This window comes from Pocillopora damicornis, chromosome 14, assembly GCF_964200805.1.
Source record: "Pocillopora damicornis chromosome 14, jaPocDami1.2, whole genome shotgun sequence".
In the NCBI taxonomy this organism is placed as follows: Eukaryota; Metazoa; Cnidaria; class Anthozoa; order Scleractinia; family Pocilloporidae; genus Pocillopora; species Pocillopora damicornis.
The window spans coordinates 2,269,875-2,287,500 of NC_142683.1; the positions used below are offsets into that span (position 1 = coordinate 2,269,875).

The window sequence follows — 17,626 nt, forward strand, 5'->3', positions numbered from 1 at the left end:
TAAGTTTATTAACTACGTGACTACCCCTTAGTTTAGCCCCAATAAGTATACCATGAAGGAAGGTGATACCAGTTTTTTGTTTTCAAATGTGTCATTCCAGATTTTTCATTGCGCGCTACCAGACTTGCTGTGCAGCGAAGTGAAAATATAAAAGAATAGTTTGTTTTGTTTTGTTTTTATTTTTCATTTGCTTTTTTTTCTCTTTGTGTAGCGTAGGTATGAATTAAGTAGACGCCTGGTTTGATATGAGAGTCACGTACATTTATATTCCAGCCTTATTCATATAGCAGACGTTATCCACATGTCAAATACTGCCAAATACAGAAGGAAAATCGCCAAACTCATTTCTGTAAATTGCATTTAACCCGTAACATTTTTTCCGATTTATTTTTGGACTTGCGAGGACACTTTGACATTTGAAAGCACCCAAGACAGCGCTTTGTCGAAGAGTAGCGAAGTGGAAATTTTTCAGACAAAGACCTGAACTAAAAATGTTCTTCCTACGACTGGCGTTATTTCTTTCATCTAAGAAAGTTAATTATCAACTGTGTGACTGCCTCATAGTTTAACCCAGCAATTACACTATGAAGGAAGGGGGATTCCATTTTTTTCTTTTCTTTTTTTTCAAATGTTTCATTCCAAATTTTTCATTGAGTGCCGCCAGACTTGCTGTGCAGCGAAGTGAAAATATAACATTATTAAGATCCGACATGCCATGAAATAAGCGTCGGTTCTTATGAAGATTATGGATTTAAAACAGCCATTAACTAACGGTATTAGTTGCCTATGGCGACACTTCAATAAACTATTGTCATCAGACATTAATTTTCATCAAGATCCGACATGCCATGAAATAAATGAAAAAGTACATCGCAGCCTTGTTATGATGTGTCGCGGATGGGAGATCATACAACGACGCGACGCCCACAGCTTATAATTAAAAATATCTATTTGAAATTCTTGGATCGACCTAAGCAACAAGTTTATTAACTACGTGACTACCCCTTAGTTTAGCCCCAATAAGTATACCATGAAGGAAGGTGATACCAGTTTTTTGTTTTCAAATGTGTCATTCCAGATTTTTCATTGCGCGCTACCAGACTTGTTGTGCAGCGAAGTGAAAATATAAAAGATAGTTTGTTTTGTTTTGTTTTTATTTTTCATTTGCTTTTTTTTCTCTTTGTGTAGCGTAGGTATGAATTAAGTAGACGCCTGGTTTGATATGAGAGTCACGTACATTTATATTCCAGCCTTATTCATATAGCAGACGTTATCCACATGTCAAATACTGCCAAATACAGAAGGAAAATCGCCAAACTCATTTCTGTAAATTGCATTTAACCCGTAACATTTTTTCCGATTTATTTTTGGACTTGCGAGGACACTTTGACATTTGAAAGCACCCAAGACAGCGCTTTGTCGAAGAGTAGCGAAGTGGAAATTTTTCAGACAAAGACCTGAACTAAAAATGTTCTTCCTACGACTGGCGTTATTTCTTTCATCTAAGAAAGTTAATTATCAACTGTGTGACTGCCTCTTGGTTTAACCCAGCAATTACACCATGAAGGAAGGGGGATTTCATTTTTTTCTTTTCTTTTTTTTCAAATGTTTCATTCCAAATTTTTCATTGAGTGCCGCCAGACTTGCTGTGCAGCGAAGTGAAAATATAACATTATTAAGATCCGACATGCCATGAAATAGGCGTCGGTTCTTATGAAGATTATGGATTTAAAACAGCCATTAACTAACGGTATTAGTTGCCTATGGCGACACTTCAATAAACTATTGTCATCAGACATTAATTTTCATCAAGATCCGACATGCCATGAAATAAATGAAAAAGTACATCGCAGCCTTGTTATGATGTGTCGCGGACGGGAGATCATACAACGACGCGACGCCCACAGCTTATAATTAAAAATATCTATTTGAAATTCTTGGATCGACCTAAGCAACAAGTTTATTAATTACGTGACTATCCCTTAGTTTAGCCCCAATAAGTATACCATGAAGGAAGGTGATACCAGTTTTTTGTTTTCAAATGTGTCATTCCAGATTTTTCATTGCGCGCTACCAGACTTGTTGTGCAGCAAAGTGAAAATATAAAAGAATAGTTTGTTTTGTTTTGTTTTTTCATTTGCTTTTTTTCTCTTTGTGTAGCGTAGGTATGAATTAAGTAGACGCCTGGTTTGATATGAGAGTCACGTACATTTATATTCCAGCCTTATTCATATAGCAGACGTTATCCACATGTCAAATACTGCCAAATACAGAAGGAAAATCGCCATACTCATTTCTGTAAATTGCATTTAACCCGTAACATTTTTTCCGATTTATTTTTGGACTTGCAAGGACACTTTGACATTTGAAAGCACCCAAGACAGCGCTTTGTCAAAGAGTAGCGAAGTAGAAATTTTTCAGACAAAGAATTGAACTAAAATTTGTACTTCCTGCGACTGGCGTTATTTCTTTCATCTAAGAAAGTTAATTATCAACTGTGTGACTGCCTCTTAGTTTAACCCCAGTAACTATACCATGAAGGAAGCAGGATACCCTTTTTTCTTTTTGTGTTTTCAAATGTATCATTCCAGATTTTTCATTGGGTACCGCTAGACTTGCTCTGCAGGGAAATGAAAATATAAAAGAATAGTTTGTTTTGTTTTGTTATGTTTTTCATTTGCTTCTCTTTTTTTTCATTACGTAGCGTAGAATAATAGGTATGAATTAAGTAGACGCCTGGGTTGATATGAGAGTCAGGTACATTTGTATTCCAGCCTTATTCATATAACAGACGTAATCTACATGTCAAATTCTACCAAATACAGAAGAAAAATCTCCAAACTCATTTCTGTAAATTGCATTTCACCCGCAACATTTTTTCCGATTAATTTTTGGACTTGCAAGGACACTTGACATTTGAAAGCACCCAAGACAGCGCTTTGTCAAAGAGTTGCGAAGTAGAAATTTTCAGACAAAGAATTGAACTAAAATTTGTACTTCCTGCGACTGGCGTTATTTCTTTCATCTAAGAAAGTTAATTATCAACTGTGTGACTGCCTCTTAGTTTAACCCCAGTAAATATACCATGAAGGAAGGTGGATACCATTTTTTTCTTTTTTTTTTCAAATGTTTTATTTCAGATTTTTCAATGGGTGCCGCCAGACTTCTTGTGCTGCGAAGTGAAAATATAAAATCCTTAAGATCCGACATGCCATGAAATAAGCGTTGGTTTTTATGTTGTAGCGTGGAACAATAGGCATGAATTAAGTAGACGCATGGGTTGATCAAGACTCACGCACATTTGTTTTCCAGCCTTTTTCGTATGAACAGACGTAATCTACATGTCAGATACTGCCAAATACAGAAGAAAAATCGCTAAACTCATTTCCGTAAATTGCATTTCATCCAAAACATTTTCGATTAATTTTTGGGCATGGCGAGGACACTTTGACATTTTGAAAGCACCCAAGACAGCGCTTTGTCAAAGAGTAGCGAAGTGGAAATTTTTCAGACAAAGAACTGAACTGAAAATGTAGTTCCTGCGATTGGCGTCATTTCTTTCATCTAAGAAAGTTCATTAAAATTTCATGGGAAGCATACCGATGCAAAGAACTCAAAGACTTAAACTGTGACCACCATGTGTTCGTTTACTGTTTGTTTCACATAATGCAAAAAAAAAAGAAAAAGGGAGTGCCTCATAACTGAAATTCACCATTTTTACAGCCATTAATGAATCACCGTCCGCGTCGTTTATAATACTGGGATGACAATATTGTCTTTGTTACCAGTTCACCACTTAAAGGCGCTGTAAGACAATAATGCGGCACTGTGTGATATCTAGGACAATTGTTATCTTTCATCTCACTTCTTTTACTTTGTCGAAATGAAAAAGTAATAAGAAAAATGTTAATACCCAACACTATGCAACTCAAGTCTATCATTCTGCTTTTTTTTCCTTATGGGAAGTAGGGGTAAGGGGAAAAGGGAGTTTAGATTGCATGGGCCGGGTAATGTAGGTGGCAGTCTCGTTCCCAGAGTCCTTGAGCTCCTTGATCAGCGGTTTGATCGCCGGGAGACAAAATTATGTGTTTATTGGTACAATTAACCATGGATTTTCCACCAATCACAACACTTTTTTAAATGCTAGATAAGCGACTAAGCTCTGAGAGAATACAGAGCAAGTTCTGTTGACCGGGCCTTGTGTGAGGAGGCATTAACTCTATTAACTCTATTAATATGATACTTATTTGATATTCACTTAGACAGCAGAGTTTTTAGTGTTTAGTTTGTTATTTCGAAGAAAACTTCAATGTCAGATGGAGAAAAAGAAACAACTTCTAGTGAAAAATGTACACTATTCAACCGTATACTCGAGTTTCCGACTCGTTATTTGCACCAATGAATGTTTTCTTAGAATTAGAGGAAACCACGAGATAAAAACATGATAATAATGAAAAAAGAAGAATTAAGGCTGACCAAGAAAGAAAGTTCGACATAGTTGTGAGCAACAAACTTTAAAGATCAATGATACTGTTTCTTTTTTAAGGGGGGGGGGGTGGTCAGTTAGGCGCCAAGTGAGACGTATCAGTTCAACCCTTTAACCCCTGAGAGGGATTGGCATTTAATTTCTCCTTACCGTATTACCGCTGAACCAAACATCAGAATCATGGGAATAAAGGAAATAATCACCAAGTTATAAAGCTGTTGATTGTCAAACAAATTCCCTTGGCAGTACCATACGGTATGTATAGAGAACAGTGAGGAGAATATCTGTACTGATGCTAAGGAGTAAAGAGTCATAATGTAGCCTGTTGTTAGGACGATTTCCATCTTGATCTCGATTCAGGACTGACTCATGTTAAAAAAATATATTAACAAAATTGTAAGCGATATATGATAAAGAAAGATAGAGAATGCGAAATGCGAGTATCATAACAAACTGAGATCGCTCGTGTCTCAATGTTAGTTAAACTCACCAAAATAGCAGCTTGTTCTGTTTCCTTGGTACCAGGAATTGAAGCTACATCGATAGGAACCAACGGTATTGTTGCAGTAGGCATTGACGTCATAGTCATGCGATTTATTGGCACATTCGTCGACATCTGAAAGAATGCATAAAAAATAAATGGTTTGAACGCTTGTTAGTAGCTTGTCCGTGAAACGTTAACACAAACCTTAATGTTTTCTCTCGGTTTTCGCTTGATACAACATCCAACATGTGTAATGCGTTGACAATTGACTTTCAAGATTTGGTGGCTCCTAAAGGAGCCGTTTTGTGAGTGGTGAAATATACAAGATACTTCACTCGTAGAATCGTGATTTTAGCGGCGCGCGCCTAAATCAATTATCGCATCACGCATCCAAGTCTAATTATCGAATTGTTGCGTATAGTAATTTATTACTTAACATAACGAGTAAAAAGATTCACAGTTGTATCATTTATTAAACTTGAAATTGGAAATAGCAATTCATCCCAAACCTGCAAGATAGAGGACGATGTTAGCAACACAAATGCACAAGGTAAACATTATTGATACATACATAACATACCATAAGAGGCAGCGTTGCATTGTTGGGCGATTTGAACGAAAGCGTTTGTATTGATACGTAGCTTATGGTTATCAGAGTTTTTGGCCGAGTTTTTCGATTAAATTATCTTCCAATGCGATTCTTAGATTGTCTGGTGTGTTGTAAATTACGCAAGTGATATATCCTATACGCATCTGATAACAACATTTTGGAAGAAACGTTTCTTTACATACTTTCAACTTTGCCGTCGATCGGTAAGTAGGTGAAGTCTGTCGAGTCATACATCACCATTACGGATTGTTATGTCACGTTAACTGTTCGTTTTTAACACAATTTTTCTTTTTTCTTAACCTGTCGGTAACCTGTTGGTTAGCTGTCGGTAGACTGTCGGTAACCTGTCGGCCGATAGTTGACCGACAGTCGGCCGACAGGTTTTTTGGGGAGCTCTTCTTCACAATTACCGAATTCATAGTTTCGAGTATAGTCGCTTTGAGGGAGTAATACGATGCTTAGTTTATCAATCAACGAGCTCTTTTTCAGAATATGCTGGGATTTGAGTATTTTCAGAGGTTTTCCAACACTTATGAAACGAATTTCAACTCTTTCTTCACGTTTTAACGTTTCTCGCAAAAATATTTTAGGTTTGGCGAAGGCAGCAGACGTAGATGGAAATGAAAATAAAATAAAATTAAAGAATGAATCTTTAGTAAACGTATTGTAAGAAATAATCTTTAAAAAATTAAAGAATGAATCTTTAATAAACGTATAGTAAGCCTTAGTAAAAACTCTCCTGACTAAGCTAATATCTCCTCCTTCCTATTTTACTTTCTTACCACAGCAATTAAGCCTCTTGTTGCCAGAAATAAATTCTTTCAGTTTTTTGACATAATTTCTGGGTTTCATCGAGACACCGACAGTTTTTAATTTCCTTTTTTTTTCTTTACATAGCCCTATCTGTAAACGAAATACTCTACAACTAAGCACAAATAAAATTATTTCCCTCTGTTTTCTCCGAAAATATTTCTTTGCTGGCGATTCTTGTCTGTATGTTAGTGCAGCTCTTGCATTTGAGAACAATGCAAGTGCTGTCCGACCTTATTAACAGGTGGAAAGGAACTTATTCACATTGGTTACTATTATCCTGTTATCGTACCTACCTGATGAGGAATTCCCCAAGAGAATATTGGCTACTAAAATTAACCACATTTTGAAATTTTCAATCAGTCAAAAAACCTCACGTTAACATTTCTGCAACCTTTCATGACTATAGAAGAAGTTCTGAGTGATTCGTATCACACCTTCCAATAGAGAAACAGGTTAAAAGTGACTTTGGAAATATTCACATTTGCTTTGTTTAATAGCGCTTTCCTTATGCTTTCCATGACGCTTAGTGTATCTCTAACCTGAAAAAAAAAATGTATTCCAAACCTTCCTTGCGAACCACACACGTCAAGACTGATGGAAAATTTATTAATTTTTTGAACTTCCGGTATTTCTGTTTTGTTTGGTTTTGTTTTTGTCGTGTTACTGACGTCTTCAATGTGCGTAAGTTATTAGGAAGAAGGTTAAAAAAAAAATTTGTTTCCAATTTTTATATTCCCAGACATGTAAAACAATGTTCATTGCTGGAAAAAGTGCTGAAGTAGAATTGGACAACTGATATTTTCCTGTTCACAGTCTGTCCGACTTTTACAGCAGTTCAAGCAGTTCAAGTTGTCTTACTGACATTTGTGGCAAGCCATGTTGTTGTATAAATTTCTCCTTGGTTCAGATGATTGATTTCTGGTCCAGAAATTCTGCAGTTCGAAACCTTAATAAACCCTTTACACCCTAACATCAGTATGCATATTCTCCATACTGTTCTCCAAACATTTCCTAAGGAGCTGACAAGGAGAATTTGGTTAGCAATGTAGAGCTTCTTTAGTTGGTAATCATTTTATTCATTCTCGTGACCTTAATGTTAGATTCAGGGGTGATATTGTGAGGAGAAATTAGATGCTGGTCACTCTTAGAAGTCAAAGGGTTGAGACATTTTCTTTGTCCCTCTTCTGACAAGTGCTGAACAGCAAGGATCGAGATGCACCAATCAGAGCTGTTGAATAACAACTAATCACAGCAGAGCATCATGCTTTATAAGATCAGGCGACCTCATCGCCTGAAGAAGACTAGCAGTATGCAGCCGAAACGTCGCGATCTACATCACACGTGACTACATCGTGAGACAAAAAAAAAACTTAGCTTTTATTGTTATTCACCACGATGAATAACCACAACCTTTTCTACGATTACTTGTTTATCACATAAAGGGAAAAATTCTGTACAAAAGAAAAATTTCAAGGTCTTGCTGTCGCGGTAGCAGGTTTGCAAGTTGTTATTAAAGAATAAGATAACAGTAGAACAGGAGAAGCCTGTGGCCTAATTAATCTTAGAGGAGGGATTCTTACATTTTTGGCTGACACACTAGAAAGAAATAAGGCTGCTGGTCTTAAAGAAGGTGTAAGTGGAGCAAAAAGAAATACCGCCACTGCATGGCCACTTTTGAAGATATGCAATTGTAAAAACCATCCCTCGACCCAGGCCGCCTCGTTAACATTAGTTATTTCGCGCTCTGCATGCTAATTTATTATTCAGTCTGCGAGTCACATTGTTCAAGTTAGTTATCAGTTGTCCGTTGTCAGTAAAGTTTCGCAGTCAAGTTTCGCTTCTACGGCCCTTATCCCGTCACGTCTGGTACGTTCTTTATTCTAGTTGTGTTTGCTTATTAGTTTATCCTTCCTTGTGTTCGATTTTCCCGAGTTATTTTTATTTTATTCATCTATTTAGAAACCACATTGGCAATTACGTAACTATGGTGAGACATTAAATCGAAGTGAAAACCTATTGCTGGTGTGCGTCGTCTATAGCAATGTTATTTTACTGAAGAAGATTTTCATCAACGTAACATCGATGAGCACAAACAACATTTGCTAAAACTGGAAGGTGCTGCTTCTTAATGTCTAAGAGACTTTTATTCTAAACATTATGGAATTAATAGTAGAACTGTGCTGCTTGAATCACCATACTTTGATCCTTGTGAACAACTTGTTCAATATATCATGCATGTCTTTCTTGAAGGGATTTTATGTGAGATAAGGCTTCTCCTAAACTACTGTATGAATGAAATTAAAGTATTTAAGTTGATAGATTTGAATTCCAGAATACAAGGATTTCCATATGGGTTCTCCAATAGCAAAATTAAGCCAGCAGTTATTTTGGATAAGGGTTTACAATAAGGGCCTCCTACAAATACGGGACAAAGTGCCACTCAGATGTGGCTTCTTTGTAGTGTGTTGCCTTTTATTCTCGCTGAATTTGTAGACATTGACACTGACAGATAGAAATGTTTTATTTCCATCATTGAAATTGTCTCTTTGTTTTGCCCATAAGATCTCCATAGCTGCTACTGTATACTTGAAAAAAGCTATCAAAGACCACTTGACCCTCTTCAAGACTGTGCATAAAGACATAAACATTACACCAAAACAACTCTATCTTGTTCAATTGCCTTCTCTAACTTTGAAATTTGGTCCTTTAATCCGTTCATGGTGTTTGCGCTTTGAGGCTAAGCATGCTTATTTCACTTATTTCAAGGATCAAGCAAGGATAACAAAGAACTTTAAACAACTACCATTATCATTGTCAAGGAGGTATCGGTCTTCTGTCCAAGCTGATTATGTTAGGCTTAACAAAGAAGATAAAGGTCCCCTCTTTTGGGAAGATATTAAATTTGGAGTAAGTAAGGAACTATTTGGTGATGACCGAGAGACTGCGTGATCAAACATGGAACGGTTTTATGAATTGGGGAGTCATGATGGTATCAAAGTTTATTCCTTAGATTCGGTACATGCCTATGGCACTTAATACAAGCCTGATAAGGATGCTTTTCTGAATTTTGGGAGGCGGAGTGGCTTGCCAGAGTTTGGTAAAGTTGCAAAAATTTGGTTTATTGTCAATCATAGCATTTACTTTGCCCTTCATGTAGTTACAACTTTAAATTTTAATGAGGATCTGAATGCCTTCGAGATCAAAGAAACAGATCTTCGGTCGCCTTTTCCCAGAATTCTGATTAATCACGAATCGTAAACCGTATAATAGAAGAAACTGATTATCTACTGGACAACTGTCTGGAATTGGGTACAGGGTTCCAAATACATCTTTTTTTTTCTCTGGCCACCCCCCCTCCCCCTCCCCGGGACAGCGGCCTTATCTCTACGAAGGATAAGTTCGGCTGCTGTGCGCGCTACGTGAAATGAGGCTACCATTGAAATGATGTTGCTTATATAAATCCTGACCGACGATTATTGAAATACGACAGATCCATATTATATTACTGGAGTATGGATGTATTATCCAGGTGAGAGTGTTTGTCACTGCTCTTGTATCACGTAAATTCTAGTTCATAAAGAGTCACTTATGCCTTGCCAGCGAAACCATTAGCTTAGGAATAAGTGCATTCAATAAGTAAGTCTGTTGATCAAAAGAACAAAAGAACCGCTATCATCAAGAGTTCCTGATTCTTGTGATGATGTATTTGGTTTTCTTCAAGGATATTTTCATTGCAGTCTATTGCGTACTTATTGAGTAAAGAATCTTTCATGCGAGACCTAAAGAACACATCTAGAAACGTTGGCTAAATGATCCTGTCTGAAATGGCGGCAATTTCAAGACAAACGAAAATGGGAAGTGTTCTAAATGCCAGAGATATTTTAAAACTGCGGGTCAAAATGAGGTGTGTGGACGTGCCTGGTAACCTTTGCTTCGTAACGGTGTTTACTGTCAATAAATTTTCGACTCAACTTTTTTTTAACTTTTAACAGCACACTCACATTTTGCACCTTGCTGCTGCGAAAAGGAGATAAGTACTCTTGTATAACGCTCTTTGGAGTTAGAAAATTGTTGGTGAAAAAAAACAGAGTGATGTACATGCGTTGTTATGCATACATTGTTCGGCAAGTCTAGTCTTGTCACGAAGTAATAAAGATAGACGGACTTTGTTGTTGGGACATTACAAATGTAAACTGCTAATAAAATAAAGGCTATAACAAATTCATTGCAAAAAGAAAATGTTTAATCTCTCATGCTACAGTAGTTGTAAACAGTGCAAATTGAAATATGAAATAAAGAGAGTAACTTCCCTTGCACACTGCCGGCCGTATGCAAGAAATCTAAGAAATCAATGAAAATCTAAATGCAGCTACTTTTAAGTAAAAAGCCGGCTGGTGCGTGTAATTTCACAGCTGGCTCCGTCAAATCCTTAAAACAATTTTACTGATGCAGGTAAAGCCACAGAGAATGTGGCAGAGGTCGGTTAAATAAACGAAAGCTCCCCATTTAAAAACTTGAACTAATTACCAATGTAACAAACAATGCATGTGTAGTGCTTTCTAAAGCTACGTCAAGTGAAAAAGGAAGTGTAAGGAAAGTTCGTTTTTGCGGAGAATGTGGAGGATCAGGTTTGAATTCCATTTGGCAGCCATTTCGGAATGAAGTACGGATAGGTCAAATAACCATATTCCTTCCTCTTTCGGTTCTTTTCTTGCATGTGAGGCTGAATAACATTCATGAGGTAAGTGTAATAACCATTGACGAGTTCGGCGGCCCTAGGATCACGAAGTTCGTTGCCGTAGTCAAACAAGGAGTCAAAGCGGAACAGCGCAAGCGCGTTACTAAAGCTGGCTTCGATCTGTGGAGTGAAAATAGCAAAAAAATTAGTTTTGACTATCTGATGTTCAAACTTAATCAATGTTCTACTCACCGTCTTTCTATCTAGTGTATCATGGCCTTTGAAATCAGTGGAGTAAGAACGCACTAATTCAATAAATTACTTGCTGTCAGAGTGCCTGCCTGACTACCCGACTAGCATAAAGGTTGATTGCGTTTACTGACTGCCTGTGATAGGTGTTAATTGCCGACTCCCTATGTATGATTAACGAGCGTATAGGTTTAAACAGTATCTGCCTATCGGGCTCCTTGGGTAAATTTCTAAATCAGCGACTGACTGACGGCGACTCGGCATGCCACAGCCAAATTATAACTGGCGTACTTTAAGAGTCACTGCGTATGAATAGGATGTCTAAGGAAAACAGAAACGCCAAAAATACCCTGAAGGAAAATTGCCCCTCGAAGCAGATGTTTATGCTACCGTAGAGAGCTCATAAACTGTAACAGACACGTTCTCCCCTTCCACCTTATTCATTTTGTCTGTTTGGAAAAACGTTGTGTACAATGCATTTCCAATGTACCCCTGAGTAAAATGTGTTGGGGGAGGTCAAGGAAGGAGCTAAATAATGATTTAGTTCAGATTCACGAAATTCAAACGTACATTCCTTAGCTTTTAATACGATACTAAACTGTATCGCTTTAGAGCGCTTTTCGATTGAATGTCAAAAAACCAAAACCAAAGTAATCACAACGGCCAATCAGAACAAGGGAAACTATCAGAAGGAGCCAATGAGAACTCGAAGTAAACGCGTGTAACCGGCCTGGAGCGCGGGAAAACGCGAGTGACCAAGTCGCGATTTTTTTTAGTTTTGCATCTGATTGGCTGAGAGGGTGGCACGAGTTTTCTAGACCAATCACAACACACAGTAAAGCAAAACTAATGCAATCTTGGATTACTTTCGACACTCAGTTGAAAATTTCTCTAAAGGCACAAGCTAAATCCATATGATTAAACCTGTGGTTATGCCATATCCAGCGTATAGGTGTTCAATATGGTCGCACAACTTACGGAGGAGGTGTTTTCATTTGGCAGACGTAGTTCAGGGTGTTCGCCCTCCTTCATCCTGGTATCGTTGTACAGTTTGGTTGGTAGGTTGGGAGTGTACAGACCGTAGTCTGTCAGGGGATAGTTTACAGCAGCGTGTTGGACGCTCAGTTGTGAGATAATGCGGGTCACAATGTCACAGAGTTCATCTTTAGTCGTAATCTTTGAGGGTAATCCTTTAATCTGTTAAAACGCAGAATAAAGCATTTTATATAGCACTGCGAAATTATAACGGATTTCAGTGTTTAAGTGATTGAACGACCATCTTCGATAACGCCTTGCCCCAGCAACGCCGTAACCCAGAATGTTTACAGTTGTGCCTCATCACAGGCTATCTATTTAAGTTTTAATGATTTCAAAATGTTAAATGTAACACAATGTTATCTATAACGAAAACCCTTGGGAGAGGAATGTACGTCCGTTGGCCTAAGACGGTAACGTTACTATAATCGATGATTCAGACGCCAAAAACTAAGCTGACAATAGCAGGTACCCGCAGTTATGCAGTGCACACAATATATCCCTCCATCACTGGTCGAAGATCAAGATATTTAAGCAGACGAGTTGTAGATATATAAAACCAAAGACAGAAATAAACAAACCACAATAGGAATCAGACTTTTTTACACTTACTTTCCCATAAATAGACAATTCAGAGAGGAATCCTTCAAACTCACGGTCCTTTTTAACATCCTCGTTGTCGTGATAATACCTGAGAAAACAGTACAATGCAAAACGTTTACTGACACTCCATACACGGTGTTTTCTAAGCTATAATTAGTGCTTTTTGTGGAGACAATTGAAAAAAATCACCACTAAATTGGATATACATAGATGGAATGATTGTATGGCAAGACTAGAAGTCATCATCGACGCCCTGGCTGCTTTTGCAACCACAAACATTGCCTTCTAAAGGAGAGTCCAAAGTTAGTGTTTTAAACCCGTACCTAGTACACAATGGCATATCCTGCCACGAGCTATCTGTTGCTACTTGGTTGGGCATTCGACTAGAAATCAGAAGGTGTAAGGTTTTATTACTTATTGGGGACATCGGACACAGTATCACTCTAGCGAAAGAATCAGACTCGGTATAAACATACCTTAGAAAGCTAGCTTTTTAAGACGCTGCAGTGCTGCGTCGACAGGCATGTAAAATAAATAGTTTTAAAAAAGTCGACGTGAACTGCCATCGCGAGCTTAGGAAGGCTGGTGTCACGAGGTTTAGCCCTTTATCGGAACTGTGTTGTTGCTGTTATGCCAACACCCAAGGTAGATGGGCTCACGGTCAAAACGCCAGCATTTCTAAATCAAACTTAGCGTTGTTATTTAACTAACTAGTGTTCTTAGTAAGTTGTTCTTGATAACTAGGAGTTAGTTCAGAGCTACAATTTTTTCTAGTATTTTCCCAGGCAGTAATACTTACAACTCGACGTAATCCTTCACCATATTTTCGATAATTTTCAAAATTTTCTCTCCGTCATCACGGTAAGGATAGTACGGAAGAAGCTCCTTGTCATCGACTCCGCGTTTCTATTCATCCAAAAGAGATAAAAAAAAAGTCCACACTTGATTGTAAATGTACTACAGCACAACATACTCAATTTCCAAGCTATGTGTTTCCACAAAATTGCTCCTTTTAAAATTACTTTGCAAGCGCATGCTCCGGGTTCTTAGGCCTATTCGTACAGACTATTCTTACTATGCTCGAGTTATAGTTAAATAAAACAAAAATCATTTTTGTTCTAATTATGTCGTTGCGGTTATTTCCTTCCTTTTAAACAATAATTCAGTTGAGGTCATCATATCAAAGACGCCATTAGAAATAATGGAGACTGGAGTACTATATATGGATCACCGTTTCAACTTGCATTTTCGTTTGAGACGTGTAGTACATGATCTTTGAACGCTTTTCGAGTGAAATACTCAATCGAAGATGTCGTATTCATTTGGAATGACTTAAGAATCCAACATACATGTGTGTACCCGAATGTGAACGAAAAGGGGCGGCAGAGGAAGGCTTGATAAAAAGGGGGAAAGAAAAGAAACATTAGGTATAAATTTATTAAAGGACTGCATAAAAAATATGAGTTCAATTTGTTTTCTTCTTCTTAGGCTCTTTTGTTGGAGAAAAGGGTTGACTGTCTATTCTTCATGCAGATATATAGTCTGAATATTGTGGTCAATAGGAATACATTTATACGTCTTTTAAGCCTGAAAAAGTGCTTTGGTTAACCGAAATGTTTTGAATTTTTATAGGTTGAAACGTTAAGGGGGAAAACCGACACATCACATACCTTTATTTCGTTTCTAAAATCTGTGACATCCCATGTGCTTAATGGCTGTGCGTTTGTAAGAAGTCGGATGGTTCCATTATTTCCAAATGCAAACAGCTGATCCGTAAACTGTCCTTCGTTAAGAAGTTTTGGGACGCCAAGGGTATTTGGGACTGTCACGTCTCTGCAGTGATACTTTAAAATTTGATGAAGTGGATGAGAGGACGACAGGGTGCGTTGCAATACCACGCAAAATGGCTCCATCAAAAAATGAACCTTGTAAGACAAGCATTATGGTTAATCGTCGTATGGTATAACTACTTTAAAACATATTTATTATAAATTTTCGATATAACGCGTCCTCTGATTGATTGAAATAGCGTGCTCTATGAGAGTATAGAGCACGGTGATTGAAAATTGGCGGGTAAATTTTACTAATTTTTGCTTCGGCGTTATCTTGAAGAATTTGACCCAAATTCAACGAAAACAAAACGAGCTATTTGTCTAAAATAAAGATGGACTACGTGGAGACCATCATTAATTACAGTGGTGTTTAAAATGTTCGTAAATTGCAAGTAAAGAAACGTTTCCGTCAAACTGCCGATGAAAATACAGCACTTGAGTAGCGAAATAAACAAGTGTCTCTCGACATAACGAAGTTTTTAATGAATGGCGCTTCATTCATCACAGACGAAGTAATTACACTGTTAATGTAAAAATCAGCGAAAGGAAAAAACACATGAGCTGTCTGCGTTTCCGAAAAAACGAGCTTTATTTTTGTGATGTCGATAAAAGAGTATTGAAAAGCTTACGTAAGGAGCATACGCTCGTTCACCACAATAGCGATCTACGGTCATCTCAGCGGAGCAAACCTCAACAGTTACAACGCTCACTGTTTTAGTGATCCGTTTAAAGCCTGCTCTTGCATTCCCCCCGATGTTCTGGGTTGAAGCAGTTCAGTTGTTTTGCCCATGTCGCCATTTCGGGCAACCCTTTGCTGCTGTAAATTGTTCATCATTTCAAACTCGGCTCAGCAACTTAAAAAGTTTCAGCAAAAGCTGCGAGCTCTTTCTTTCGTAATTGTCATGTTGGAAAAGTACACGTTGTCATACGCCACAATTCAGCCGGATTTCATCGAACAATTGACTTTTCCGATCCTATTTTTTGCATTAAAGCGAAGGCACTCGTGGAATTTCCAGGAGTGCCTATAAAAAATTTATAGTCGTGACATACCTTGCTAAGATGCTCCACAATTTGTGAATATCCGAGATCTGTAACCTGGACATTCAATTTGGCCAACATCCAGTTGTCATCATCATCAGGAGTGTATACAGATGAATCTGATGAGGAAAATATGTTAGCTCAGCCAACTGGTTATTTCATTTACTATTTGCAAAATGGTACTAGATTTATTACTATGTACCTATACTTCATACTGTCTACATGATTCATCCTAACTTAACAGACAGTTTAAAACAGACAGCAGATCTTTTTTTTTCGTCGACTGAGTTCCTCTTCCCTATAATTTCGTTCTTTTCAGGCTATTTTAACCTGCTTTTTTCCCTAAAAGTGATTTTTACCTGACTCAGAAATAATCCGATAACTACTTAGCCAGCAGTTTAGTAGTTTCAAAAATAAGGAAATAAAATGATCACATTGCCCAAACTATTCGATTTCCGAAGTACGGCGAAACAAGTTTAACAAGATTGTGGCGGAAAGGTAATGTTTAGTAAATATTAACTTCCTAAATCTTTAATACACTGAACCTGGAGTGTAGTCCATTTGGATGGCTACAGGGACAAGATCATTGGTTTTTGTCTGGAAATGTTGTTTAGACGCAAACAGAGCAATGGGAGAGAGTGTGTCCCACATTGTCCTGTTGGGATCATTGTCAGTAAGGTCCACTTCTTCTCTGGGTAGGTCGTCACACAACTCGTAACGAAGAACGTAAACTCGACCCTGATAAATGGCCTGAAAACAAAAAATAGATAAATAAATAAATATATTAAAATTGATAAATAATTAGATAAATTAGTAAATGAATAGAGAAATAAATATGAAAACTGAACTTTTGATTGGAGCTTTTCTCCAAAACCTCTAGTTAAGCGACAGTTCTGGACTTAGTTTTTGTCCCTCCACGCAATTAATCGGTTTAATTTACAAAAAAAAAAAATTATAATATCTTTATTCTAAAGTTAAGCGCTTTGATAAGTAACTTTCCTTCGAACCGGTGCGGCTTAAGAATTTGTACTTTAAAGCCTTTGGCTTTTATGTTTTGGACGGTAATAATACCTTTTTTAATGTGTCATCGCTTCCCAAAGCTTTTTGTACAGCACCTTCCCAGTCAAATTTTGGATTCAGTGTGTTATAGAGTGTGTCCCAATCCAACCCTACTGGACCTGGACGAGGATAAAGGAAGGATTAAAAGAAATCGTCATTATTATATTACATTCAATATGACTATTATCATCATTACCATTATTCTTGCCATAATCAGTAGAAGATGGATGACAGTTATTTACATTGTTCTTTCCATATCATTACCGCTGAAAGAAAGTGTAAGAGCTGGCAAAGAGCCAGCATTTGGAAAAACCCATCGAGTACGATCCAAAGTTGAAAAGTAGCTAAAAAAGTTATTAATTTTTTTCTGTAACTTGAAAGATAGTAATTGTTCTTCTGGCGACAGCATTCTTAACGGAAGTTTTACCATCTTCGAGAGTCACTCGTCTCAGTGACATAGGGTTGACTCCTGCCAGACGCTGTTGAGTGAAGAACCTGTCACTTATCCACTCAGTCTTTTCGTCAATGAAGGCTTCGTGCTTCGATGGTCGCCTGCTATATACCTTGATGAATAAAATCACAAAGGTTTGTTCTACGAATGAAGAATTCTTAGTCGCCAGTTCGAGCGACTCAGTACATAAGCTAAGTCACATGCTATACATGTATGTGTATGGCTTACTTAAGGTTTCGTTTATAACTGCTGTTGTATATTTTTTTTGTCCATAAGCTTACACCAAGA

At 37.5% G+C, this 17,626-nt stretch overlaps 2 protein-coding genes across 2 annotated transcripts in view; one reads left to right on the forward strand and one right to left on the reverse strand.

Annotated features, from left to right (window-relative positions):
• Positions 1-10,616: 10,616 nt before the first annotated feature.
• Positions 10,617-17,626, reverse strand: part of LOC113666801 (polyunsaturated fatty acid 5-lipoxygenase) — a 21,152-nt gene continuing 14,142 nt past the window's right edge. The window contains exons 8-16 of the mRNA XM_089193885.1: positions 17,315-17,450; positions 16,900-17,006; positions 16,374-16,578; positions 15,841-15,947; positions 14,629-14,883; positions 13,758-13,864; positions 12,968-13,046; positions 12,299-12,517; positions 10,617-11,251 (exon numbers count right to left, since the gene is read on the reverse strand). Of these exons, the coding sequence (XP_089050011.1) occupies positions 11,018-11,251; positions 12,299-12,517; positions 12,968-13,046; positions 13,758-13,864; positions 14,629-14,883; positions 15,841-15,947; positions 16,374-16,578; positions 16,900-17,006; positions 17,315-17,450 (1,449 nt within the window). The 3' untranslated portion in view covers positions 10,617-11,017. The remainder of the gene's footprint in view (positions 11,252-12,298; positions 12,518-12,967; positions 13,047-13,757; positions 13,865-14,628; positions 14,884-15,840; positions 15,948-16,373; positions 16,579-16,899; positions 17,007-17,314; positions 17,451-17,626) is intronic.
• LOC149033953 (uncharacterized) overlaps positions 17,548-17,626 on the forward strand; it is a 3,021-nt gene continuing 2,942 nt past the window's right edge. Inside the window, exon 1 of the mRNA XM_089193761.1 lies at positions 17,548-17,555. Within this exon, the coding sequence (XP_089049887.1) occupies positions 17,548-17,555 (8 nt within the window). The remainder of the gene's footprint in view (positions 17,556-17,626) is intronic.